The sequence below is a fragment of the Lolium perenne genome, chromosome 3, assembly GCF_019359855.2.
Source record: "Lolium perenne isolate Kyuss_39 chromosome 3, Kyuss_2.0, whole genome shotgun sequence".
Classification (NCBI taxonomy): Eukaryota; Viridiplantae; Streptophyta; class Magnoliopsida; order Poales; family Poaceae; genus Lolium; species Lolium perenne.
The window spans coordinates 20,397,940-20,425,096 of NC_067246.2; the positions used below are offsets into that span (position 1 = coordinate 20,397,940).

The 27,157-nt window shown below is 43.9% G+C and overlaps 3 protein-coding genes across 7 annotated transcripts; 1 reads left to right on the plus strand and 2 right to left on the minus strand.

Annotated features, from left to right (window-relative positions):
- Positions 1 to 5,499: 5,499 nt before the first annotated feature.
- Positions 5,500 to 7,071, minus strand: LOC127339189 (glycosyltransferase BC10). The gene is made up of 2 exons (XM_051365067.2): positions 6,677 to 7,071; positions 5,500 to 6,531 (listed from the first exon to the last, which is right to left on the minus strand). Exons 1-2 carry the CDS (start codon positions 7,001 to 7,003, stop codon positions 5,701 to 5,703), a joined length of 1,158 nt encoding a protein of 385 aa, XP_051221027.2. The 5' UTR covers positions 7,004 to 7,071; the 3' UTR covers positions 5,500 to 5,700.
- Positions 7,072 to 7,280: 209 nt separating this feature from the next.
- LOC127341059 (uncharacterized) lies at positions 7,281 to 10,124 on the plus strand. 3 transcript variants are annotated; one of them, XM_071827793.1, is made up of 5 exons: positions 7,281 to 8,021; positions 8,129 to 8,308; positions 8,471 to 8,561; positions 9,726 to 9,796; positions 9,861 to 10,124. In XM_071827793.1, the coding sequence occupies exons 1-4, from the start codon at positions 7,866 to 7,868 to the stop codon at positions 9,755 to 9,757; spliced, it is 459 nt and encodes a 152-aa protein (XP_071683894.1). In that variant the 5' UTR covers positions 7,281 to 7,865; the 3' UTR covers positions 9,758 to 9,796; positions 9,861 to 10,124. The 3 variants fall into 3 exon arrangements, 2 of the variants coding, with proteins under 2 accessions (XP_071683894.1, XP_051222794.1); XM_051366834.2 differs by having other exon boundaries at positions 8,471 to 8,531; XR_011754671.1 differs by having other exon boundaries at positions 7,307 to 8,021; positions 8,169 to 8,308; positions 8,471 to 9,796; positions 9,861 to 10,091.
- Positions 10,125 to 10,425: 301 nt separating this feature from the next.
- Positions 10,426 to 17,292, minus strand: LOC127341058 (uncharacterized). Of its 3 annotated transcripts, XM_051366829.2 has the most exons (13): positions 16,776 to 17,291; positions 16,398 to 16,545; positions 16,166 to 16,317; positions 15,878 to 16,060; positions 14,927 to 15,002; positions 14,693 to 14,770; positions 14,042 to 14,127; positions 13,277 to 13,350; positions 12,407 to 12,452; positions 12,099 to 12,208; positions 11,660 to 11,834; positions 11,071 to 11,166; positions 10,631 to 10,766 (listed from the first exon to the last, which is right to left on the minus strand). In XM_051366829.2, exons 1-12 carry the CDS (start codon positions 17,055 to 17,057, stop codon positions 11,107 to 11,109), a joined length of 1,470 nt encoding a protein of 489 aa, XP_051222789.1. In that variant the 5' UTR covers positions 17,058 to 17,291; the 3' UTR covers positions 10,631 to 10,766; positions 11,071 to 11,106. The 3 variants fall into 3 exon arrangements, with proteins under 3 accessions (XP_051222787.1, XP_051222789.1, XP_051222788.1); XM_051366827.2 differs by lacking the exon at positions 11,071 to 11,166 and having other exon boundaries at positions 10,426 to 10,766; positions 16,776 to 17,292; XM_051366828.2 differs by lacking the exon at positions 10,631 to 10,766 and having other exon boundaries at positions 10,865 to 11,166.
- Positions 17,293 to 27,157: the final 9,865 nt, after the last annotated feature.

The window sequence follows — 27,157 nt, forward strand, 5'->3', positions numbered from 1 at the left end:
CTATGTTCTTCTATGGGGGACCTGGTCATTGTGATATTTGAAATCCAAATGAAACCCAATGTTATGTGTTTCTCATGTTTATTTATATGTCTATGGTCTCTTGTACACCCTCCATCTTATTCACACCTGTCCATATAGAGGGTTAAGTTTACCAATAGACATACTAATGAAAAATGTATGTGGCACAAAGACAATGTCATTGCACTCATATTCGACTATATCTCCACTGACCACTACTTATGCATAAAAATAAGATCTCCAAGATTCATCAATGTCGATTTTTTAACACAAAAGCAGTAGGAAAAGCCCTAATATGTCTTTTTTTATAAAATTGAAACATGTACAAAAAGAGAGTATCAAAAGAAAATAATGATAGAGTATCTAGCCATGGTTGCATGCCTTCCGTCAGGCTTTTATCTGTGCATCACAAGGGAAAAAGTTTTTTTCATGCACCTAAAACATTCCCTAACGTCAAAGGCCCTGTCAAACAAAAATGATCATGTTTTCGTGGTTCCATAGACTCCATCAAGTATATAAAATTGCTTGTTTGGAGTAGTGAGAATTCCCTCTTTGTTTGCCATCAATGAGCATTTCAACCAGTGAAAGATCAGGGTTCCAATCCCTGTTTAATTTTCACCAAAATGACTAACTAAAATCACAAGTGAAGAATAGGTGAAGCAAATTAGTAGGTATTATCTTGAGAGTAAACCGCACTGGCGGTCCTGATTCTTTTTCCGCACTTTCACTTTAGTCCCTATTCTTTGAAATTGAACATACAGGTCCCAATTCTATCGTTTGTTGCTCACGCGAGGTCCTAAACTGGTTTGACCCGCGTTGACCGATGCCACGTCCACAGTGGGACCCAGGAGGCGTACCAGTCACCCTCCATATTTGCAAATAAGCCCTCAAGATGTTGTTCACGTCACCGCGCAGACTCACCGGCCGGAGCACTTCGCCAGCGGAGCAGCATGCTCGCGGCTTGGGGATGGCGCCGCCCTAGCTCCACCCGCGCTGCATCCCCTGGCCCAACCGCACATCGCCCGCGGGTCCCCTTGCTTCAACCGCACGTTATCCCCTGCTTCAGCCAAGTCGTCCAATCTGTTGTCGTGGTGTCATCTCGGTCCTTCCCAGGCTCTTCCAAATCGCCCAGCAGGACCGCCTCCATGTCCTCCCCCTTATGCTCGCGATGGAGGCCAATTGGAAGCCTCCCACGCCATCCCCCCCCCCCCCACCGCGCAACTCTCCTTCACGCCATCCTCCTGGCCGTCCTCCACGGGGGCTCGCTGTGAGCTTCCTCGCCCTCCAGCGGAGCGGGTGGTGCGGCACGGATAGGTCCCGTCTTCTCGCCGGGGGCACCGTTACCTCTCCGGAGTACGACGGCGGGAGTAAGTACCCAGCAGTGGTGGTGGTGGGTCCACCGGCTCTGGCTTTGAAATAATTACAAAATAGTGGGCCTTTTGACAAATTTGCTAGTCCAGCCGGTACGTCTCGAGGGCTCCACTGTCTACGTGGTGGTGGTCAAACGCCACATAGAGGGGTCAACACTGGCCAGACCAATTTAGGACCTCCGATGAATCACTTATAAAAGATTTAGGACCTAGACGTTCAATTTTAAAGAATAGGGACTAAAGTGAAGGGGCGAGAAAAGAATTGGGACCGCCAGTGCGGTTTACTCTTATCTTGACAAAGCACACAAGAGGTGGATTCAACATATAAAGTTTTTCTAATTAGGAGATCTCTTGTGTTTAACCTGTTTTGCATGAGAAGCCAACAGATAAATGTATGTTTAGGGTGAACACGTGATTTCCTAATCCAATAAATGGCTCAATTGTAGGCTCTGAAGGGCATAAATATGCATACACTTTCCTTCACGAGATCCATTCCTCAATAGGAAACACCAACTGTCCAGCTGATCAGTGAATGATTGCTCACCAAGCTTAGGGCATCTCCAACAGTGGTGCGAAAGGCGCGCTGTCGCGTCTTAACTAAAATTTAGCGCGCGCGGACGCTCCCACGCTTCTTCAGCGAAGGCACCAAACCGGAGCGGGAAAAGAATCTTTTTTCCCCGCGCTATCCTACGCGCCAAAGTTTCCACGCCGCTTCCAGCGCGCTACAAAACGCGTCGCACACGCGACCAACCGCCAAGAAGCTCTCCACCTTGCTCCGCACATCGCTCCCGCTGCACTCCACCTCGCTCGTGCGCCGCTCCGCCTCTACTCCGCCGTGATGCCTCCCCGCCGCCGCTCGAGCTCCGGCTACCGCGGTTTTCGCGTGCGTCCGAAGGGGACGTTCTATGCCAAGATCCGGAGCGGCGACAACCGCATCGGGCTCGGGACATTCGAGATGGCGCACGAGGCGGCGCGCGTATGACGCAGTCGCCTGGTGCCTCGGCCGCTCCCGCCGCTCAATGAACTTCCACGAAGTCTGGACGCGGCAGCAGGCGGAAGCCCTCGCTCCGCCGCCGCCGGCCGTCATGCGCGAGGCGAGGCAGCGCTAGCGCGAGCTCGAGCAGCGCCTTGTTGTCGTCGAGCGGGACGAGCACATGCGCCTCGAGTGGGCGTGGCCCTTCCCGGAGGACGTGGCCGCGGAGGTCGCCTTCTACGCTGACAAGGAAGAGGCAAAGGCGGCGGCGAATGCAGCGAAGAAGCGCGACCGGGAGGCGAGGAGGGCGAAGGAGGCGAAGAAGGAGAAGGAGGAGAAGGCCGCGAGGAAGAAGGAGGAGGAGAAGAAGAATGGCGCCGGCCCGTCGACGATCACCGTCGACTCTTCCTCCTCCTCCTTCGAGTGGACGTTGACTCCAGTGTCGTCGATAGCACCGAACTCCTCCGACTTCGACTGGGATTCTGAGTAGTGTAGTTTAGTTTTTAAATAAATTTCGTTGTAGCAAATGTGGGTTGAATTTTGCAATATATCTATTTCCAGTTTATTTTTACATTGTGTTTGATCTATTTACGTATGCAATTCTGCGAAAATGTTGTGTTTGGCGTGGCATTTTAGCGCATTTGCAAAAGGATGAATTCAGCGCTGCATTTTGGCGCGATGGTTTACAGCACCCGGTGAAGCTATCGCGGCGCCGCGCGCTGTATCCGGATCGAGCACGCTGCAAACGACTTTTACAGCACCAAATTTTAGAGCCTCTGTTGGAGATGCTCTTATCCACGAGTTTGTCACATATGTAGAGAAGCAGATGAAATGCTCACAAATGTTTGTAGCATGCATATCCAGGAATTTTCTTAAACTGGCATCTTTGGGATAGAGAAAAGAATAATAGTTACGGTATTTTCCTTTTAGAAGTGGATATGTCCACTTATCCTTCCAAAGTCTCATAATATTTCTAGAGCCAAATTAATATTGGTAATATCCATGAAGATATCCCACATGTCCATACAATCAAAATGATCCACATGGTTGTGTGGCATAAGGAAGCGTATAATTGTTGTAGTGAGCATGCCAAATAAGTTGGAACCATGGGGTATCCTTTTTGTTCATGAAGTATAGATTTTTCATAACAATAGCAGAAATTTGCTTCATCGAATCTTTCACACCAAGACCACCAGTTGTTTTTGGGGGGACACACTTTTTTCCATTTGACCAAACATTTTCCTTTTTTTATCAATGTACTTTCCTGCCATAGAAATCCTCTGGCGGAACCTTCACATGATCTAGGAAACCCAAAGATAATTGCAAGGGAACGAAACAAAGTTAGGGATGGAAGCGATCATAGCTAACAAAAATACTAGCCTTCCATCATAAGAAAGAGTAGACACTAGAGAGTCTCATGTTAATTCTTTCCATTATACTTATAAGATGCCCCATTCTAGAATTAGTGGTACCCATAGGAAGGCCCAAGTAGGTGAAGGGAAGGCATTCTTTCTTGCCGCCAAATAAATCAGCAAATTCGTCACATCTTTCTGAGTTGATGTTACTTGGAACAATAGATGATTTAATCCAGTTGATTGGGAGAACTGTTTTAGTATAACTTCCAATATGTGGAGTTGGACAGAATTGGCTCACATAACAATCAAGGTAGCATCAGCATCGATTATAGGATAGTCAAGCCCAAAGTAGCAATGAAGGTATCACCCTTCCTGCCATGCAACATAAATCACATATTGCATGCAAGATCTCACCAACAATGATATACAAGACACATATAAGAGAGGAGACAAGGCCCCCCCCTCTCTAACAAATAATCTTTTTTTTCCTTTAACATTGTTTAATAGGATAGCACTAGATGCATTGTAGAGAATATTGTTAACCCAAACTATAAATTTCTCCCCAAATTGTATATATTCCATCATCTGGATAATTGTATAGTATTTCACTCTATCAAACGCCTTTAAAAAATCTAGCTTGAGAATAATTATTTACTTCTTGGATTTGTGCGAAAGATGGAGATACTCAAATGACCAAGGTAGGCAGTCTCTTGGCTGCTAATATTATTTTTCTGAGAGCTATTGAGTGTTCTGCTCAGAAATGATCTCTCTGTTTACTTTTGCATTCAAATACTGGAGCTTGGGAATTTACGGAAGTCTGAGACAAGGACTACAAAACTGGAGCAAATTAAAAACTTCACGTTTGTACAAATAAAAATATACTATTTCTGGTTGTATAAAATAGTTATGGTCTTCATATTATCTTTTTGGTTGTAACACATGTGCCTTTATGTCCACTACAGCTCCCTTGGTATAATATGATGCACATTGTTGTCTCATACTCTCATGTATGATATTATGCTTGGTTGTATGCTAGTCATAAAAGTTTGCACCTTATGTTCATGATATAATATTGCTGAAACTGAAAACCAAATTATTTTTATTGAAATCCTTTGCCAAAGCTCATTTTACTACCATTTGCTGTTCTTGAGAGCAAAGGGAAATTTGGATCTTAATTCTTCGGTAAATCAACGCTAACTTGGCTAGCAATTTCTTTTGCTTGCTTGGAGTTTTACTAATGAGCATGTGTGCTTAACTTTTTTTTATGTGGGCAGGAGTATCAGGAGATGTTTGGTATCTGTTAGAAGACACTGACAGGACAAGAAATAAGTATCCACAAATTTGCATGGCATCGTTCATATGTATAAAAAATTGGTGTATATCCACCATAATAAAGAGTGATTGCCATTTATTTTTGAGAAATTATTATTTGTTCTTGCAATTGTAACTGTACATTATTAATGCATCAGCTAATTAACCTTTGTATTTTTTCACCCATATATAGCATGGCAGTTCTTTCATATAATATGCAAATAATGTTTTTATTTTGTTTATTAAATGGAGTGCATTCCAGTGTTAAATAGCTAAATGGGCATCATAATATTAATGTAGGTACTGTTTCTCTTTATCTCACATTTTGTGTGATAGAAGGAGCATCAACAATATTTTTTTAGCTCTCAAGCTAATGATTGAGTTCGATACTCCGTTAGCCCATACTAGCTTTAAGGAGGAAAAGACTAGCTATCATTGGATCTTTGCTTTTGTACCAAAGTGATCAAGGGGATGATGGGAAATGGCAAGTAGCGAGCAATAGTTTAGGGATTGTCATGTCATGTGCACTTTGGCCGGTACATTTTCTTTCAAATAATTGAAGTTTGTTATATGGTAAAATGCTTCTATTGAGCATTGCCATCAGCTTGGACACCCAAATCATACCTTTTATGTGCCTAACAGGAGGGACGCGCGTGTACTATATGCATCTGGATCAGACCAGCCAAAGCTCAGGCGCGAGCTGGATCAGCTTTGTCAGGGCGTCCTTTGAGAACTTACGCGCGAACAGGTGGCAGAACTCCACCTCGCTGGCACCGTCATCGTCGCCATGGTACTTGTACCCGCACTTGCCATCCCCTTGTCTCATCCCCTCGAGCAGCTCAGCCGTGATGTCCTTCTCTGGGAAGCTTCTGGGGTGCTCGCGCCGGGTGCTCCAGTCCACGTACGTGAGCGTCCGGTTCTTGCACCGCGCACCCCAGCGCAACAGGGTCACCAGCGTCGGCAAGTAGTGCTCCTCCATGTTCAGCATGCCATGGTCTCCCCGGAACACGGCGTACCACCGTTCCTCGGCAACGACCTCGACAGCGGTGGTCCGGTCCATCTCGAACCACTGGGACCCCTTGCGCCACTGCGCGAGGCTGATGTTGCGGTCGGCAAAGAAGGGGTCATGTCGCTCTTTGATGGGGTAGCTGTCGACGAAGATAACATTGGTGTTGGAGCCGCCAGTGAGGTGGGCATATACGGCTGGGAAGCCCAGGAGCGGGATGCACGACTCCGAGAAGAGTGCGAACCGCGCGTTCCCAAGGTCCAACAGCGCCGTCGCCAGGAGTCGCCGCTCCGCGTCAACCAGGTTCATGTCGCCCCATTTCGTGCCCTGGCTTGGTATCAGGCGGCCGTAGAAGACGGACTCCTTTGGGGCCAAGTCGGTGTAGCCGGGACTTGCGTGCACGTAGATGGAATACAGCTCTTTATCCTGTCCGTTGAAGAATATCTCCCACAACGGCCACAATGGCAGGGCCCCTTGCACCAGGAAGAGGAAGGCGACCTTTTTTGATCAAAAAACTCGCATCAAACCAACAAAAACAAAAAGAGTTCGCTCACACTCTGCGTAACTGGAATGCACACAACATACACTGAGTACAGAACGTTTCATAAATAAATAACTCCAAAGAATAAAGCAGGAATGTGACCTTGGGCACGGTCGACACCTGGGTAGACCGCCTAGGCTCCATGGACGCCCTCCACAGGAGCTCCTCGTCAGTCATGTTGTGCATCGGACCACCACTGCTCGCCGTAAAGCGCCCAGACTCCATAAACGTCGGCAGCTTGACACATGCTTTTTTCGATGCTGGGGTTGGCGACAGTGCTCGGAAATTAGGGAGGTAGGATTCTGGGGAGAAGGTTGCGCTGCCAATCTTGCCTAGTACAAAGCCGAAGGAGATGAGGAGCAGCACGGGAAACAAATTGAGCATCCCCAAATGAAGGAGTTGCATGGTCTTGGCTGTGTTGCTGGCCATACTGGAGCCGATAACATATGCTTGGGAGGAGAAATGATTTTGTTATCTATACTTGGAAGATCAGCTCTACCACAGGTATGCAGACAAGTGATATTAAGAACAAGCAAGTGCGTGTAGGTTTGCCTATCTCAGGACGCTCCACGATAGTCTGGTGGCTCGTCTTGGTTCGCTGAAGATTTGCATCGTCGCTTGGTTCGTTTGACGCATGCTGATTTGCTGGAGCTAATTAATACCTCAAGTCTTGTATCGTCTACACACTGCCTATGGGCCATGGCTATTTGTGGACCGGCTTGTCAATGCCTAGATGTGGTGTAGTTTGCTGTGGTTAGAAAAGACCATGTACTACGGTGCACCAGCACCGCTCAGGTTCTACCGTTTGAACGCTGCACTTGGGCTCCAGATGGTTGTTGCCCCACCTGTAATTGAAAGGGTGTGTATTTTTACAGTAACGTATGATATTTTGCCTACTGACCACAATTGCAATTTGCAAAAGCGATCCCTGCCATCGACCTTTGGGCGTCCATGCGCGCGCATGTCCGAGGCGGTTGAGGCTGCATGTAGGCCCACTATCTTTTGGGACTCACCTGTCATATGCCGTTTTAGGTGAGAGGCAGTGTTGGATTGGAAAGATGAAAAAGGACGCCAGAAGCTTAATAGGTAAGGGAAAGGCCCTCTCTCCTCCGTGCACGCATTGACGCATCCAAATCAATCTGGCAATCTCTCACATCCGCAATATGCTACTCGCCCGCTGCTCTCCTCGGTTCTCTCCCTCCACTGCCGTCTGCCAGTTTGCCATGCCGATACACACCTCGTTTCCGTCGTCGGGCTGGGAGGGGAGGGCTAATGACCGGCAGAAGCAGCGATGCTGGAGGAGGAGCAGGAGGCGGCTCTCGACGAGGAGAACATCGGTGGAAGCAAGAACGCCGGCGGCGGGATGCCTTCACGTCGGAGGCGGTGTGAGAGCGCCAGCGACGGAGCACTTCTCAAAAGGGAAAGATTGTTGCGTCGCCGCCCCAAGGTGAGACCAACCATAGTTTTCGACTTCCCTCTTTCCTGATTTTTAGTATGTCCTTCCTCATCGAGTGTTTGAGATTGTTGCGTCGCCGCACCTCCTCCCCTTCCCAGATCTCTCATCCCCCCGCGTCCATGTCGCCTCCTCCTCTAGATCACAAGGACACCTCCACTTCCTGCGCCATCATGCCGGACCCTGCTTCTTCCCCGTCTGCCGCGCTAGGGCTGCCGAGGAAGCGCCACATACGCTGTGCCGCATGGCCGTGGCCACAGTGGTGGGACATGGCCAGCCAAGTAAGGCGAAGACTGTGATTCTTCATCTGCGTCGGGCAGCCGACGGTCACGGACAAGATTTTGTGGACCATCTGTTCTCGTTCCATTTGGTTCACATTTTATTGTTCTTTCCGTTCTCTCCACTGTTTCAGATTTAGTCTTTTGTTTCATGCTATCCAGCAGGAAAGAAGCTCAACCAGGGTCCAGGGGATTACGAAGTTCATGCCACTGGTGGTCCCTTCAGGTCATCTTCCTTTTCACCCTCCCCACCTAGGTAAACATTGTAATTATGCATTACCTAAAGGTTGAGTTACGCAATCAGACAATCAGTACTTAATGTAAAGTAGTAAAATAATATTTGGCCTAAAGATTATTTCTAATTCTTAAACGGAATACTCAATGAAATCACGTGTGCAACTTTGCTATTTCTACTAGCTCATGAATCCTACAAGCTCTGATCAAGAGGTATTCTCTTTAGCACATGCCTCCATTTTTACTAGCAGTTTGATGGATTTACTAATTACTATTTGGATATTTCTCATAAAAAGATGTCTGGGGTTTGAGGTTATAATGTATTAATGTTTAATGGAATGAAGATTTAATTCCCAAAATAATTTCACTTTCATAATATTTGCTCCAGATGCATGCTATGAATACAGTTTTATGGGAAGATGCAATTTTCTTTCCTTCCTTGAAATTTGGTGTCTAGGTTGGTTTGGACACCGCCCAAACATGAAACATATCCTGTAAGGCCCACCTCTGTTTTAGGATGATTATGATTTACCAGTGTCTCAAATAGTTGTGACTTCATTTTTAAAGCTTTCCGTATTGTTAAATCCATTGATGGCCATCCTTAGTTAAATTTAGGTTAGATGTAGGTCCTATGTTTAATTTCTTGCCCATGTAGAACAGTGTATCTGTATTATCTTGTTGTGTAAGAAACGATAGAAGAAAATTTTCTACTTTTGGTGTATATGTATCTGTCTAGCATTTATTGAATGGATGTATTGCTGTAAGGCTCACCTGTTTTTAGGTTTCTTCATGATTTACCAGTGTCTTGTATCCCAAACAGTAGTGAATTCAGTTTATGGTAGCAACATCTTGGCCATCATTATAGAAGAGAGTTCTTGTTTCAGCTCCTGGTTTCCTTGTTGTTACATGTAGTTTGACTATAATTTAAGCTGTGGCTTTATTCTCCCGAGTCCCCCATATCATTTTTCCTGTATGGTGTTTTGATCCCAAGTCCGATATGTATTGAGTTCTGATAACTTTGTGCACTGATATTTGTCCTGAACTCTCGATCGAAATTACACACGGGTTTTTAACCGTTTCCTCTTATTCTGATTCTTTGGGTTAGTAAGTTGTATATAAAAACTTCAAGAATAGCTAGCTCCCGATTTACAATGACAAAATAATATTCCGAAGATTTTTGTTTCAGATTTTGAGAAAGCTTGCTCATGGTGCAGCTAGTAGGACAATTGTGCCCAGATCAAACATCTCATTACCCAGGTGTGTGAATTTATATTATTTTATCTTTTATGGTTAATGTACTAATTCTGTTCTGTTCTTGAAGGGATATTACTTGGAAGAACCTTGTCTTAGGCTGAAAACTTGCCATTTACCTTTTTTGTGAATTTTAATCCCTATAAATGTTGTGTATGTAATTGAATACCTTGTATCAAATCTGGAAGTGTTTAAGGCCTGAATTGAGACGAGTATTTGTGGCTCGCCTTTGATTGGCCCTTCTGTATATTATACCTTGTATCAAATTGAGGAGCATTGAGTAGAGTTTTTTGTGGAAAAACACTGGCACAGGGTTTGATAAAACTGTTGCTTCATGCGTTGTGATTGGGACGCACAGCTCCAGTTAGGAGGCGCCCCATGGGGCGCCCCAACTACTAGTGCATATTAATATTGCATGGTCTTACCAAAGTTAGCATGTGTATTAATAAAAGTGGCATTGCTTCCTCTACGTAAAGTTAGTGTATGTGAACTAAAGAAATTAACAACGATGATACTAGAGTTTTTGTGGCACCTAAACCGAGGACAGAACAGGTTTTAGAATGCATGGTAGCGTCGGTTCACGAAAAAGATTCTGTATTCGACCCATATGCAAGTGGCATCTTGGTCAAAAGTAGTATAACTTAGAAAGAACACAACGTAGAACATGACCTTCTCTTGTGTACATATGGAGTAAAGTTCACCAATGCAGTTTGGATATAGGAGTTTACAATTTGACTCGGTAAGCAAGCAACACAAATTGAGGACAGATACGTGTGTGGGACAGGGATTACCGCCTTGCAGAATCCTGGGGCTGGTTACCGGCGTTCCTCCCGAGAGCATAAGCAACCACCAAACCACCGGCGAGGGCACTCCCCGCAAGGATGGCTGGCGAGGTCCTGGATAGCGCATACGCCACCGCCCACCGGCAAAGGAAATTTATTCCGTAGCTCGACTGAAACTTCTCCATTGAGAAGTACTGCATAGATTGAATCATGTTTTAATCTTCCGTTGCTGGAATTAGTAGTAGAACAAGGTGGTGTTACCTTGTACAAATACACAAGCCACATATAAATGTGACCATACATCAGTTTTTAGCATTCATCATAAATCTACCCAGTACGGCATATATTAACTAACAGGGCTTTTCGGTATGTTACACTTTCAATAGTTGACACGGATTGGTTTGTTGAATTATAGCATAACCTCCATTGTCACCATATTTATTTTCTTACAAAATATGTTAAAGAATTCAATAAAGCAGTCTAGATTGGAATACAAACTCGGGAGCATTGATTTTCTTCTTCTCACACTCGCGGTCAAAGCAGGCTAGACACAAATTCACCGCAACTTTCATTGAACTTCTCTAAGGAGAAATCCTGCATGTTGATCCCAAGAAAATTAAACTAAGTCATCATCTAACAAGAGCATGCCTTTCAAATGAGAAAATGTGACAAAATGTTCACATATTAATATATTATTATGAAAATTACTCTGTGGCTTTTCTCCTTCTCAACTATTGTTATAAGAAATCATTTATCCTATGTCCAAGATGTCTAGTTAGCTCCCCAGTCCAAATCACAGAGCTCTAGATCAACAACGTTCAGATACACGATTTGCATTTTGCTAAATGTTTATACCATCGCACTTCCTCTAGGGGCATCCACTAATATAGCTTATTAAACTTTCACAAGATCAAATAGATCATTGTTCAGAAATTTATTATGCCATATTGCTTGTTTGAACTTTCAAGATATTAAGGAGGAAAAAACTCTCATCCAGGAGTATTCTTTTTAAAGCAGATAAGCCTTACAGGCCTATTATTCTGGATTAACAATGGAGCATGCAGAAGGTGAGTACGATTTCACTCACCTTAGGAAGTTTATGTTGAGAGTTCAAATGTTCGACATGAAGGCGGACATTAAAGGAAGCAGGAATCCATAATTTCCTGTCTACATCACAATAAGTCCTTGAAACTATGTCAAACAGAGTTTGAGCCCCATTCTCTATGGATTGCAGCATAGAGGCTTCTCTAGCCCTTCGATTCCTTAATAAACAGTAAAACACACATTTCATCAGAATAATGTATATGGATAACCAAATCATCTGTGAAATATATATATAGTTGTATGTTGGCATCTGTGATCGTGGAAACAAAAAGAAGACAATAAACCACTTACTATAGAACGAAAAGAAAAGCGGAAGAATGAAAAGGACTGCATTTCAATTGATTAGACAAATCCAAATGTATAACATGGCCAACCATATAATTTAGTGTATAAAAGGTTCGCACTAGTGGTTGGTTTCATACCTGAGGTATCCACAAAGCATATGCTTAGGCCATAGGTTGACTCTTCCATGCATTGGAACTAACACGTGTGGGGACATATCCAAGAATTTGTATGTGGTTTGGAAATAGTCCTGCATATTTCAGAACAACCTTATGTTAATCTAGTTTGATTTAGACAACACAGTTCTAGAGGCAGGACTACCAGGAAAGATAAAGCACAGAAACAAAGTACAAGATGATAAGAAGCAGACTGAAAAACTCCACAGTTTGCACAGATTTTTTGTGATATATTACAACAACGACCATCAAAAGACAAAATATACAATTACCTTCATGTTGCCACCAGCTCTACTGTCCAATGTTGCACTTCCATGCCTGCAAATGTAAAAAAAATTGCATGTTTACTTTTCAGCATGGTTTTTTGAGTTGCGACTCAGTGTATAGTCGACCAAAGTCGTTGTATAGTCGCCATAAGTCGTTGTATAGTCACGAGCCGCTGTGATTTTTGGAAAACGACTCGGCGACTATACAGCGACTCAAAAACCATGTTTTCAGTGCTTATTTTAGCACCATTGCACGTATAGTGTGTGTGTCCAGGGTTTAATTCAAATGTGAGCTAATTTGAACTAAAACCCCGACACTTATTATGGATCGGAGCGAGTAGTATATGTTTTAGTAAAAAAATAAAAACTATTATGAGTCTCTAATATCTGCCTTAGAGACAAGCCTGTGTAGTCATAGCCTACCGAGGATAACCTTATAGTTTCTAAATTCTTGGCAAATAAATTGGAAAAATAACAGAGACGGATTTGCACACGATTCAGAAATTGCCATTTTGGACGACTTATTTGAGTAGTGCCAACCATTTATAACAATGGGTTGTCACTCTTTGAGGACCTAGTCTTTGTTCCACTTCTACCACAACCAAGAATAAAAAGCATTAACTATTCTTGCCACCCATTTTAGTGATTTAGGCCAAGTTCTGAAACCGGTCTACTCCTGAAAAGTTTGTTGTTCAGTTTGTGTGTACTTGTCTGTTTGCCAAATATACTTGATTTTGTTAGCAGGTTAAACATTCAGATGTGAGATGTGGCACTTCCATTCAGTAATTGCAGGTAAAGGTAAACCATATACTGGTCCAGGAAAATCATAGAGTATCTGCAAGCTCTGCCGATAATATGTTCAAGAATGATGCTTACCCTACACAGTGATCTCCAACAATTAGTGCATTAGTATTGACATGGAGAACACCCATATGACCATCTGTATGACCCTATGATTAAAACATTGAGAAGTTTCAATCAATTAATCCACCATATGTTTTGCTCTAACTAAAAAAATTGATTCACAGATGCAGTAGATTTTGTGGACAATAGAATCCCATACGAGCAAGATTCAGACATAATTACACGCTAAAAGTTTAAAGTTCAGTATAGAACAGATGGTGTAGATTTCACATAAATAGCAGACTATGTGATTTAGATAAGTCAGAAAATGGATGAACTCCAAACTCTAAAAAGACCAACCATATGCTTCTGTTATTATGACTTACCATAGTAAATTTAATAAAGACTTCTTCATAAGAAGATGTTGATCAATTTATTTCCTGGAGAGTAATTTCAAGGTGATGCATCATTCTAAAATTATTGTCTCTGAACAACGTAAGGAAGGCTACATTCTAAAATTCTTGTCCTGATATTCTTGTACCTTGTAACTCTAGTTATGTGCCAAACGTCATGGCACCAACACCAACAAATGTTGGGAAAAAAACGGTGTCAGTTGCTACTAAACCTTTTGTCTAGGGTAATGTTGTATTGTTGTTCTATTAGCCTTTATACAACCTCGTACATAAAAAATAGTTTGTATGATTGGACAAATCAATGAAATATCATGTAAGGTAAAAACAAAAAAACATTAGTATGTGTTGAAACGGGAGAATAATTCTCTAGATAAAACAGTCTTACAGGAGCAAAAACAACTTGTAGTTCTTGGTCACCTATACATATGTTTTCACCTCCAGTCACTGCAGTATAGCCACTTGACCAATTCCCTATACACCATGCACGTTGCAGATGAAATATAAGCGTGTGTGGCCAATATAAATAATTTAATGAGGACGATATATGAGCCAGATCACAGACACGCATGGTACATAGTAGTTGAATGTAGTGAATTGTCTGCTTGCACCTTAGCACTTAATGATATAACTGAACTGTTATTTACTACCATCATTCAGAAGCAAATCAGAACATAAAAAAACGTGTTTGACATTCAACAATGAATGATGATCCAACAAGACAGCACCTTAACAATGCCAAATGTACCAGGACAGAGTGGAAATTACTTTAAGGACTATCCATCGTCTAGTGAATAGTCTGCTTGCACCATTATATTTAAAGGATATGCATCTAAATTACAGATATATGGACTGTAGAAGGAGCCTCTTAAATATGTTTCATATGATCAAACCAAGGTCTAAGAAAAATAATACCAGTTGAAATATCCAAGCACCATATTTCCTGATAAATTTTGATATTCCAAAGAGAAGATGGATATACTTTGGCTAAGTGGATGATAACTTTCAAAATTTTAGTAGAAATGATCTAGGTAGTTACCTTTCCCTATTCGCTTCATAGTGTTTTGGTGTGTCAAAAGAACAGCATCAGGATTGCATCTCTGAACAACCGAAAGACCTGCATTATTGAACCGAACGCAATCAATTAATTTATTAGCATGGTAGTACATGTTTCCAGCCTCTTTACATGTATGGTTTTCAGAGATAGGGTCTTAATTTTCAATATAATAAGTTAATAACTAAGAAGTGCCACAGAAAGCATTTGTAACCATACCATCGATATGATCGTTATGATGATGTGTAACAAGGACCACTAACTTCTTTGGAAGGGAATTGACAAGATCTGCAAGCTGAACATGACAGGATGAGGTCATTTGTTCGAATAGAATGGATAGCCTTTGGTAGTAGAAATTAACATAAATAATTACTGGTGTAGGCCACTACGCCTATAGCTGTGCAAACAACATTGTCTAAAAAGATTAACCAAAGACTATTATAAAAGCACAATTTGATGTGCAATGCAAAATCTTTTTATCAAATCAGCAAGAAAAAAAATAGTAGGCACACTTCTGAAATTCCTCTACTTATGTATAAACTTTGAAATTCAAATTTGTCCACCCTGGGAGTGACAACAAGAAAGTTCTGACTCACACTATTCATGGCAAACTTATACTAGTCTTTTAACATACTTTGAGTTAAAGTTAATGTTCTGAAGGGTGATACAACCACCATATATCATATCTGGTCTTCTTCAGAAAACTCCAAGCTGACTCTTAAACCAAAAGTTGTGAGGCTATGCAACAGATTGTGCTTTTGCACTAGATATAGCCCCAACTTTCAAAAGGTGAAGTTTTTGCATGAAGTCTTGTAATGTTTTTGGCCCCATTATTTGGTAGTCCTTGCAGATTCTACTCTAATATAAAAAAATTCAGGAACCAGTTATTTCCGACATATAGCACGAGGGTGATTTTAAGTCCTAGAAATAAGGTGCATGAAAAGGATGATCTCAATACAGCAGGTCCCATCAGGAACCGCAGCAGATGAACAAGATAAGAGAGAAGGCAGTCGCACAGTTGCACTTCTCTGAAATCTACAACAGTACATTAGTATACTTGAAAAACAAGTCCAAGGAGGAAGCCGCATTTAAAAGATAGTGAAATAAGAAATACACCCTGTGTCACTGTATGTGGAGTTACAAGAATATAATCTTAGGTATTGCTCTTACCTCTGTATGAACCTGAGAGCAACATCCAGGATCTATCAGTAGAGCATCACCACAAGCAAAAAAATCAGAACGCTTCGATCCACATGCACCACCGTTTGCTTGTACTACCACGAGATTAGTCGTACGGAAAGGCGATAAGGTCCTACTCTTCATCGGTATAAGCATCAATCCAGGAGGGTATTCCTATCAATCAAACATTGCATTTCAGGAAAAAAAATAGACAGACCGGTATGACGGTTCACTTAGAAACTGGAACTGGATCCAGGCAAACATCGCACTTATACAGACCTGGGAGGCCAATGCAGAGGCAGCGATGCAATTTGAGGACAGCTCTGACTTTGGGAACCCAATGTACACATATGGCCCGATTCGAGTACCGCCGGGCTTCACTCCAGACAGCAGTTCCCAGCCTCCCTCCTTGGACATCCACTTACAGGAATCTACAATGTAAACTCAACTTAGGGTGGTTAAGCAAACTCCCAGACACAAACATCAGTAGTAAGAAACTAAGCAAGCAGACCTTGCAACACCTCCGGTTTCGACTCCAGAGACCCAACGACGAGCACCGTGTTGACACCCGCGTCCGGGCCGAATTCCGGTTCCTCGATGTACTTCAGGAGCCTCCACTCCCCGCACATTGCACTCGTCAAGCCCAATTGGTTCAGAATCTGGTGAAAAGCCGTGTCTCGGATCAGTTGCCGTCAGTTATCGTCAAACTATGGTTCTAAGACAGGTCAACCACGGTTCTCAGTTGTCACTCGTAATCCGTAGCTTTCCCCAAAAATATCACTGGATTTTGCTAGCTACTTTCGAGATCCATTTGAGGGCATTTGCTATAGTATATTTGCTAACTAAGTCACGCTTCACACTGAATTTCAGTGTATTGACGACGGATCACCTGGTCGAGAGCGGCGGGGACGTCGAAGCGCGAGAGGTCGAGGCGGCCGTCCTCCACGCCGCCGACGGCCACGCCCGGCGGGACTGGCTCCTCGTCCGCCGCGAGGCGCCGCAGGGGTGCGGACGGGAGGTCGTAGAGGTCGCTGTCGACGTACCGCCGGTACTCCTCCTCCCCCGGCGCGGTGGATGGCGGGGATGGCGGGGGCAGCTGCCGGACGACGAGGAACTCGCTGGTCGAGGGGGCCGTGACCGCCGCGGCGAGCCGGTACGAGGGGGTGGCCATCGCCGCTGAAGCTGCGGCGGCGGTGGGGGTGAAGTGGACTTTGGGATTAGCGATTCTTCGGAGAGAGAAGCTTTGGTTTCCTCCGTCAGGATTTATTTTGCAGAATTCAAATCTGGGCGTCGTGATGGCAACTGTGGGTTGGTGATCTACTTCCGCGGCTGGGAGTAATAATCAACCTACTGACTGCAATCTGATCACTACAATTCGAGTACTCATGAAATTCACACCTTCAATTTTTGCATGCCTCTACCCGTAAAAAAAAAGATTGAATGCCTCCGTCCCGTCACTTAAATAATTTTGCAATCGAAATATGCAACTTATTATTTATTTTTCTCTTTAATTTTTTCACCTCTAATAAAGTAAATGTTGTATGTAGATGGGCTGCAGTCCAGTAAGGCAGCTCATATAGTCTACAATTTCTGAAATCTCAAGGCCTATCACGTTGGTAGTTTGGGACAGTCTTACGGAACAAAGTTTAGTCTCACATTGCTAGTTGGGAGAGAGTTGGAGTGGTATATAAGGGTTGTTGTTCTAGTCCTTCCAAGTGAGTGAGAATAGAAAGAGCCCTCGCGGACTCCTCCTCCTCCGCCCGCCCCGCCTCGTCACGCATGCACATCGCGTTTCGTGACTCGAGTTCGAGACACACTCAAGGAAGCCTAAATTTTTGCTTGGTGCACCAACTGAGTTGGGTACGTGTCGACCTGCATGTGCATGCTCGCCGCGTGTCCCTGGCTTCCTACGTGTGGCAACGGTCGGCTTCCCAGACTATACAAGAAGACATATCAGATCTAGAGTATACAGTTCTCAGAACTCTCTAGTCCATCTCTCAAAAGAAGTTCCTTTTGCTTTGCTACTCTCTATTCTTCCCCATCCCGGCGACTGCGTGCACAGCCGTCCAGGAGAGCAGGCCTCTGAAACTCCGTCCGTTGAGATCCTGCACCGGGAGACGGGCGATAAGGTTTTTGGGGAGCGTCTCGGCGCGACTGCTCGCTGCTGTTCGTGCTCTTCTTCGTCGGTTCGACTGCTACATCGACAGATTCGACTACACCATGGGCGACATCAACAATACCCATGGTGGTGGTGGTGTTGCTGCTAGTGCGACCTTCCCGGTCGCGATGTACGTGCTTTTCCTCTCCTGACTTGCACTGCTACTTGTTCCATGTTCAGATCTGATGCATGTGCTTAGTCTGATGTGTATGGTTAAGTATGCTTGTGCATCTGTGATGTTGCTTTCGGTAATTAAACTCATACGGAAATTGCCTAATAATCTAACAATCCAAAAACCTTATATGCTTAGGCAATTTTCACCGTCTGGTTTTGATGTTGCGCTTAAACCGAGCCCGTTTACGGGTTCTCATTTCAAGAGATGGCAGAATAAGACCCTCTTGTGGCTCACTTCTATGGGCGTGCACCGAGTTGCGGAAGGTACTCCCAGAGGTCCGCTTACTCCTGAAGAGGATAAAGCGTTCGGGGATGCCACCGTAATCTTTGTGGGTGCCGTCCGAAGTGTGTTTGGAGACAAGTTGGTTGATGCTTATCTGCACATCCGAAATGGAAAGGAACTGTGGGATGCACTAGACGCTAAGTTTGGTGCTGCCGATGCCGGAGGTGAACTGTATGCTATGGAGCAGTTCAATGACTACAGAATGGTTGAGAACCGATCTGTAGTAGAACAGGCTCATGAGATACAGATCATGGCAAAGGAACTTGAGCTCCTCAAATGTGTGCTACCGGACAAGTTTGTCGCAGGATGCATTGTCGCTAAGCTTCCCCCTTCATGGAGGAACTTTGCCACCTCTCTGAAACATCAGAGGCATGAGTTCTCTGTTGAGAATATCATGGGCTCTCTAGATGTTGAGGAGAAGGCGAGGGCAAAAGACAAACACACTGGAGGAACCGAGGGACGTTCTGCTGTCAATATGGTGCAGAAAAATGCCCACAAGTCCAAAGGAAAGAACAAGGAGTCTCCCAGACTACCAACTTCAAGAAGAAGGGGAAAACGGAGAAGAAAGATCCTTGCTGGGTGCGTGGCGAGATAGGCCATTGGGCTAATCGCTGTCCACAACGCAAAGGAAAGAAATGTCAAGCTGGACAGAACTCAAATTCTGTCAGCATGGTCATTGGCAACACAGAGGAAGGAACTACAGGGTATGGTAATATATTACCTACTGTTCTTTCGGTGTTTCAACCCATGGAATGGTGGGTTGATACAGGTGCTAATGTTCATGTGTGTGCTGACATCTCCATGTTTACCCCTTATCAGGCCCGAGGTTCCTCAGTAATGATGGGGAATGGGTTACATGCTATTGTTCGTGGTGTTGGCACGGTAGATCTGAAGTTTACTTCGGGAAAGATCGTGCAACTGAAGAACGTGCTGCATGTCCCTTCTATCAAGAAGAATCTTGTTAGTGGCTCCCGTCTTATGAAAGATGGGTTTAAGTTGGTGTTTGAGTCCAATAAAGTTGTACTGTCTAAGTATGTGCGGTGACCCTGCATACCACTGCATGTTGTAGTATGCCAGTCGTTGATATAACATTCACGAAGTACCATTCCGCAAATGTTACATCCCTCAGAGTAGTACAACAGAACATAGCAGGTCCATAACTCATTCACATATTATTACAATTAACATACACAAGTCGTCTCGGAGCTCCTCTTGGGTCCTAAGAGGATTACTCCTGGGTTCGAGGCGAACCCAACCTAACTTACAATACCAGAGTCTCATTAAACTAAACATTTATTTTATCGAGCAGCTAAATAGTAAGAGTTCGTGCTGCTCGGCTACTACTACTCATCAGATATCTCTAGGCTTGTTCTCCTCCGGAAGCCTCCCCGGATCCGTAGACTATGAGATAGTCTACGCCTTCAACTCCTCCTGAGAGGTCTGGTTCCTCGTAGCCGATGATCTCGGCTCCTTCATTGCTGTCGTAGTCCTCCTCCAGACGATTCAGACAATCTAAGCATGGGATTTAAGAGTGGTATGAGTACGAGCGTACTCAACAAGTTCATTATAGATAAGAGGTGTTTAATGCACTAGCTACGATATTAGACCAGAAAGTCTAATACCAATGCAAGTTTTGATAAACATTTCTTCAAGAGATTGCTTTTATTTCAAAGAGCTATGTCCGTCAGCCTTCACCGGTTTACTAGAACTTCATGGAGCTCCTTTCCGGCAGCGTTCGCAGTTCCTCAATCCCGGAACAGGGAGTGACAGGTCACAGTTCTTTACACTCTGCAGAGGTGTGTTGCTTTACCCATAAGAGATCTTAACCTTGGTGCCAACCGGGCAGCTTTCCCGTCCACACTTCCTTAGGTGTGAGGCCCGGTATAAGGTCTAGCCAATCATGTTCCTCCGCTACCTCGAACACCCACCCTTTGTTGCATGCGCCGACCCTGGGTCCACGTCGGTCCCATTATTCCCGTAATTTCAGGGTGGACCCCGACCACGACAACGATCTGGGCTCTACCATACACTCCTACGCCGGTGGCTGCAACCCATCATAGACCGCATTACCGTGGGGAATTAGAATGGGATCCCCACCCTCCGGTTGTTCCGCAATACACAACTGCTACGGCAAGCAATGCTTTACCGTGGGGAATTAGAATGGGATCCCCACCCTCCGGTTGTTCCGCCAGACACAACTGCTACGGTAAGCGCATCCGTTGATGAACGAGAGGTGGAAACACTTTTGACTACTCCGTCCCACTCCAGATCTTATGGTTAACACGGGTATTACGGCACAAGAATCACTGGCGACATTTGTTGTTTAATCCTAGATGGATATAAACCCGTGCAATGGAACCTCCACCATATCAACACAATCCATGGTTCCATTGCCCACCACATAGTCATATTCATAGTTATGAAAGTAGTGGTTTTGATTTTTATGCAATAGTGATAACCATAATACTTTGCAAGTAATTTGATAGAAATACTCAAATGACATGAGCAAGTGATGAACTTGCCTGAACACTGCAAAGTTTTGCAGTTGGAAAGTGTGGACTGACCCTTGTCCTCTTGCCTACGAAAAATAGCATCATTGTCCGATAAGGGCAATGGTTAAAGAAGCGATTATGCATGATTCCAGTTTTAGGGTTTGTTCCCCCCTTCCGATATTGTTATTATTTCATGTAAGAGGTTAATACTAAGAATAATTTGAGGATACTTGATTTAAAGTAAAATACAACCTTGAAATGTTGTCAAGGTGTTTTTAAAGTCCAAATACATTAATGGACTTATTTTCATTATAGAAAATTAGGTGTGTGATTTAAATGGTTATTTAAATCATCAAAATAGGACTTATTCTTAATTGTCTTCAAAAATTCTCTTTGATATTTTATTTAAATATAGAATTTTATGCTGATCCTTTTTCATATTTTTAAGTTATTTTTAAGAGCTTTTATCAATTTTCTATTGAATTTCAAAGTTTCATGTATTTATTGATTTGTGAAAAGACTGAAATACCCTTGGGCCCCACGTCGGGTGGCCCAATGGGTTAGGTCGAACCCGAGCCACCTTTTGGGCCTCGGTCGGCCCATTCCACCTCTCCTCGCTCCTCACGCGGAAACCCTCATCCTCTCCTCGCTCTCGCGAGGCCGTGGTCGCCGCTGCCTTCGCCGAGATTCTCCGGCCGCCACCGGCCATCTCCGGCGATGAGATGCGGCGGATCTGGACCGCCTCGTGACGGCGCACGGATCTACGGCGTCGATCTGGTCTTCGCCGCCTCCGCTACTCGTCCCCAACTCGCCCGCTCGCAAGGCCATGGAGTTCCGCGGCGATTCGCCGCCGCCGACGCCTATGGCGTCACGGCGCCGCCGTGGCTTCGCCACCGTGTGCGCGAACAGCCGTGGCACCGCCATGGCCCGGCTTGGCTCGGCGCCGCCGTGCTCGGCGCGTGCCGCCGTAGCCGCCATGGCTACACCAACCTGCTCTGCTCCAAGTAAGTGTTCCGCCGCCCTCTTTCTCCTGTGCCCTTCTTCTTCCTCCTCCAGTATCCTGGCCATGGCTTCCCTCCTTGTGGAGATCTTTGGCCGTGCTTAGCTCTTTGTCTTTGTTGCTTGCTGCTGCGGTATTGCTGCGCTATTGCCATGAACTCGATTGCCGCTGCTCTTCTTACTTTGCTCTATGCACTATCGTTGCTGCTAGATTCCTACTTTGGCATTTACGTGATTGTTCATGAACATCCAGGTGATGCTCATGACCTCTTGGCTGGCTCCCGTGATCATTATTGCTACTAGGATATCCTGTGTGTGCAAAATTTTGTCCCTGGCTTGATCATTATGCATGATCCTTGTAGTAAGCAAGTGCCGGTACGTGTACCCATACGTGTGCTATAATTACATGATTATGCTCAATTGAGCATTGTTGCCGACTTGGCAGCTCCATCCCTTGATGGAATGCTCTGGATACAATCATAAAATGGTTTATGACTTAGTACGTGATTCAATTGTTGCTTTGATATGTGCCTTGCTTGTGTATTATGATCCGGTGGTTCATCAAGCCTTTGATGTGCTTACGGATACAATTATAAAGTCATTAATTCAGTTATCTCGATTATTCGATTAGGACTTGGTTGGATTTCTTCGATGAGCTGGCTAATTACTGAGAATATGCTTGGCTATGGCTATCTGTAACCAGTGCTAGCAAGCTCAGTTGATCATATGATCATGAGTTGCTTGTGAGATATATTGTTTCCTGTTTGTGCCTCACTGTTGCCCTCTGTGTGATGTGTGTTCATCACACAAGCTTGGCCTGATGTGTGATGGTACTTGCTCAAGCATCATTTGATGCTTGCAATGATCCATTGGATCATCTGCAAGGCTACGGTGCTTTGATTACTTGTGTAGTTCATTTATCTGTATTAGCTTGCTTTATTAAATGGATAACTGATGTGAACTGCCTTGCAGTGATGATCATGTTAATTAAATTAACTAGGGCTAGTTGGATGACAACCTCTGGTTGGTACCCTAGCCCTCTATTGAACCCTACTGGGTGATGATGTGGTGGCTTAAGGTTTTGGTTATGGGTTGAGGTGGCCCTGGCAGCTCTTTGATGCTGTCATGGGTAGCTCCCCCTCTCTGTGGCTTGTTGTGACTTGGTGGGTACAACTCTGGCAATCCTGTTGGATTTCCGGTGCTCTTTCTTGTTGACAAACTAAAATAGGCACAAGTGCCTATTCTGTACGATGGTTAGCAAACCATGTAGTGCTAGGTAAGTTGGAATGGCTAATTAGGATCAAATCCATGATGGATTTCTCTGGTTGTGTCACTGTGTTGACACAACCAATGTTCCCTTGGTTATTTTCCTTCTAGCCTTTGCTTTATTTACTGGCACCAAATGGTTTTGCAACCAAGTGATGATACATCCAGGGTTTCCTACCCTTATTTGATTCTGTGATGCATGTGTATGCTTATTGATGAGCAAAGCATGTGTTTGCTCGAGTTCTTTTGTGTATACCTCACTCCAGCTCCTAGAAAATGAGTGTTGGTGTAGAGGATTGCTTACGAGTTGTTCTTGTGGTTGATTTACTTGCCCTGCTCCTCCTGGTGATCTTGTGGCTTGATTCGGTCTTTGTGGTGAGTTAGCAGATTGAACAAAGACCTTTGTTCTTCTTGTTCTAGCTGTTCTTGGTGTTTTTGGTAACTTACCACTGCTGCCTGTCGATGGATGAAGCAAATGGCTAGGGTTTGGCTCTGAAAAGGTTATATATGGTGCTCACTTGCTCTCCTTGGTCGACAGCTCTTGCTTGTCACTTTGGTGACTCACTGTGTGTGTGTGAGGCATGCACACAGCCCCGTGAGCAGCCGTGTGTGTGTGTGTAGGCCTGTGCTGTGCACCTGGACCTGGAACTAGGCTGTGGCATGGATCAGCTCGGCCACTTTGGTCCTATCTGATCATTTCCTATTTTCATTTGATCTATAACCTGCCAAGTGGCTATGCCACTTGGCATAACTTCTTTTGTTGTGATTTTGTGCGAGGAATCAAGGATGTAATCAAGTGAAGATGAGGATCATCGATTCAATCATCTTATGAAACTAGACTTGTAATTTAGGATAGGTCATTATTTGTAATCTTATTTTTCTTTTCTTTTATTTTTCAATTTCACCAATTCTTGTAATGTGTTGTAATTCATTTATTTTCTCTTATGAATATTGTAATGACAATGTATATTGTGTGATGATTAATAAAGCTCAAAGTTTTCCCTAATGAGCTTTACTTTATTATAACTGTTCATCTTGTTTATTATTGATTATTTACTTAATGAATTTCCTCACAATTGAATTATTTAGGGTAATTATTTAATGTTTGAATTTGAAATTCAAATTCAACATTTGTTTGAATTCAACCATGTCAATTCATTTAGAATTCAATCATGCAAACTCTCCCCTCTCTTCTCAAAACCCTAAAGTAGTGAAGTGGGAAGCAAGTTTGTCGCACTCTCGAAACCCTAACCCTGTAAGGTGTCGAGAGAGAAACTTGTCCCCCTTCAATGAAATTTTTGTTTAAAAGTGCGAAATTTCCCCAGAATTTACTATGCAATGCACATCCCTTTCTAAAATCTACCCCTCGATCGTCTCTAAACCTGGAACATTACAGCCTTTCCCCCTTAAAGAAAACTTCGTCCCGAAGTTGTGGTTGTAATACCTGAACAGCTCGGGGTATGTTTTCCTCAAGTCTTCTTCTTTTTCCTGTGTGGCTTCCCTCTCGGGGTGATGCTTCCATTGTATCTTGCAATACTTGATCGCCTTATTTCTGAGTTGTTTCCAGCTCTCCTCGAGAATCTTGGCTGGCTTCTCGATGTATGTCAAGTCTGGTTGTAACTCGAGCTCATCATGTGCTATTGGTTCATCTGGGGTCTTCAAACATTTCCGAAGTTGTGACACATGAAATACATTGTGAACTTGAGCTAACCTTCCCGGTAGATCCAATTCAAAGGCTAAACCTCGGTTCTGACTCAGTATCTTAAAAGGTCCTATATATCTAGGGTCGAGTTTTCCTTTAACTCCAAATCTCTGGAGTCCTTTCATCGGGCTTACCTTAAGATAAACCATGTCTCCAACTTGTGGTTCCCATGTCCTTCTCTTCTGATCGGCATAACTCTTTTGCCGACTTTGGGCTATCTTAAGCCTGTCTCTGATAATGTCAATGATTTGTTGTTTTTCCCTGACATAATCAGGGTTGAACTCCTTGCTTGCTCCGGCTTCATACCAACATATTGGTGATCTACACTTTCTTCCATACAAAGCTTCAAATGGTGCCATCTTGATACTGCTTTGATAGCTGTTGTTATATGAAAACTCTGCTAGTGGTAAGTGTTCTTCCCATGATCCTCCGAAGTCTAGGGCACAAGCCCTAAGCATATCCTCTAAGATCTGATTGGTTCTCTCGGTTTGTCCCCCGGTCTGTGGATGGTAAGCGGTACTATAGTCCAACTTAGATCCTAAAGCTTCGTGAAGTTGCTTCCAGAATGCTGATGTGAACACGGATCCTCGATCCGATACTATCTTCTTTGGCACTCCATGCTTACTCACGATCTCTTTGATGTAAAGATCGATGAGTTTCTCTCCTTTATCCTGCTGGTTTACCGCTAAAAAGTGTGCACTTTTCGTCAACCGGTCCACGATTACCCATATCATGTCCTTCTTTTTGTTCGTCATGGGTAGTCCGGTGATGAAATCCATCCCTATTTCCTCCCATTTCCACTCCGGAATAGGTAAAGGTTGTAACTTCCCTGCCGGACTCTGGTGTTCAGCCTTCACTCTCTGGTAGGTATGGCATTCTGCCACATACTGTGCTATCTCCCTCTTCATATTATTCCACCAGAATAGTTCCTTTAGGTCCATGTACATCTTTGTACTTCCGGGATGTATGGAATATGGTGTTTGATGAGCTTCCCGGAGTATTACTTCCTTAATTTCAGCAATATCCGGAACGCAAATTCTTTTCTGGAACCATAAGGATCCAGATTCTCCGCGGTGAAATTCTGAGGGTCTTCCTTCATCTATTCTTCTCATCTCCTCAACAATGAATGGATCGTCCAACTGACCCATCATTATCTCATTCTTCAAGTTGACATTAAGCTCATCGGCTACTTGCAACGCCGATAATCTTTCATGGGCTTCCTTCTCCCAAAGTTGTATTTGGGCTTGACTTATTTCCTTCCTCAACTCCGGTGATATTTCTTGTTCCACTTCTCCGGTACTCTTCCTACTCAGGGCATCTGCTACAACATTAGCCTTCCCTGGTGTGTAATTGATTGTCAGATCATAATCCTTGATCAATTCTAGCCATCTTTTACGCCTCATGTTGAGTTCCTTTTGAGTGAAGAAATATTTGAGGCTTTTATGATCTGTATAGAGCTCACACTTCGCTCCATAGAGAAAATGTCTCCAAGTTTTGAGTGCAAAACGACAATTTGCTAATTCCAAGTCATGTGTTGGATAATTCACTTCATGAGGTCTGAGTTGCCTAGATCCATAGGATATCACTTTCCGGTCTTGCATGAGTACGCAACCCAATCCATGCTTGGATGCGTCACAGTACACGGTGTAATCCTTGCCAACTTCAGGAACCGCTAACACCGGTGCCGTGGTGAGTTTCTCTTTTAGAGTTTGAAAGCTCTTCTCACACTCCTCGGACCACACAAATGGTGTGTTCTTCCTTAGCAACTTTGTCATTGGTCCTGCTATCTTAGAGAATCCTTCAATGAATCTCCGATAATATCCTGCCATTCCTAGGAATCCTCGGATTTCCTTGACAGTCTTGGGTGCTTCCCATTCTAGAACTGCTGCTACCTTACTCGGGTTAACAGCTATTCCATCTTACTGATAACATGACCAAGAAATTCCACTTGATCTAGCCAAAATTCACACTTGCTGAATTTGGCGTAAAGTTGGTGTTCCCTTACTGTTTGCAACACTAACCTCAAATGTTCGGCATGTTCTGCCTTGTTCTTGGAGTATATCAGAATATCATCGATAAATACGATGACAAACTTGTCTAGATATGGCATGAATATCTTATTCATGAGATTCATGAATATTGCTGGGGCGTTGGTCAATCCAAAAGGTACTACAAGGTATTCATGATGTCCATACCT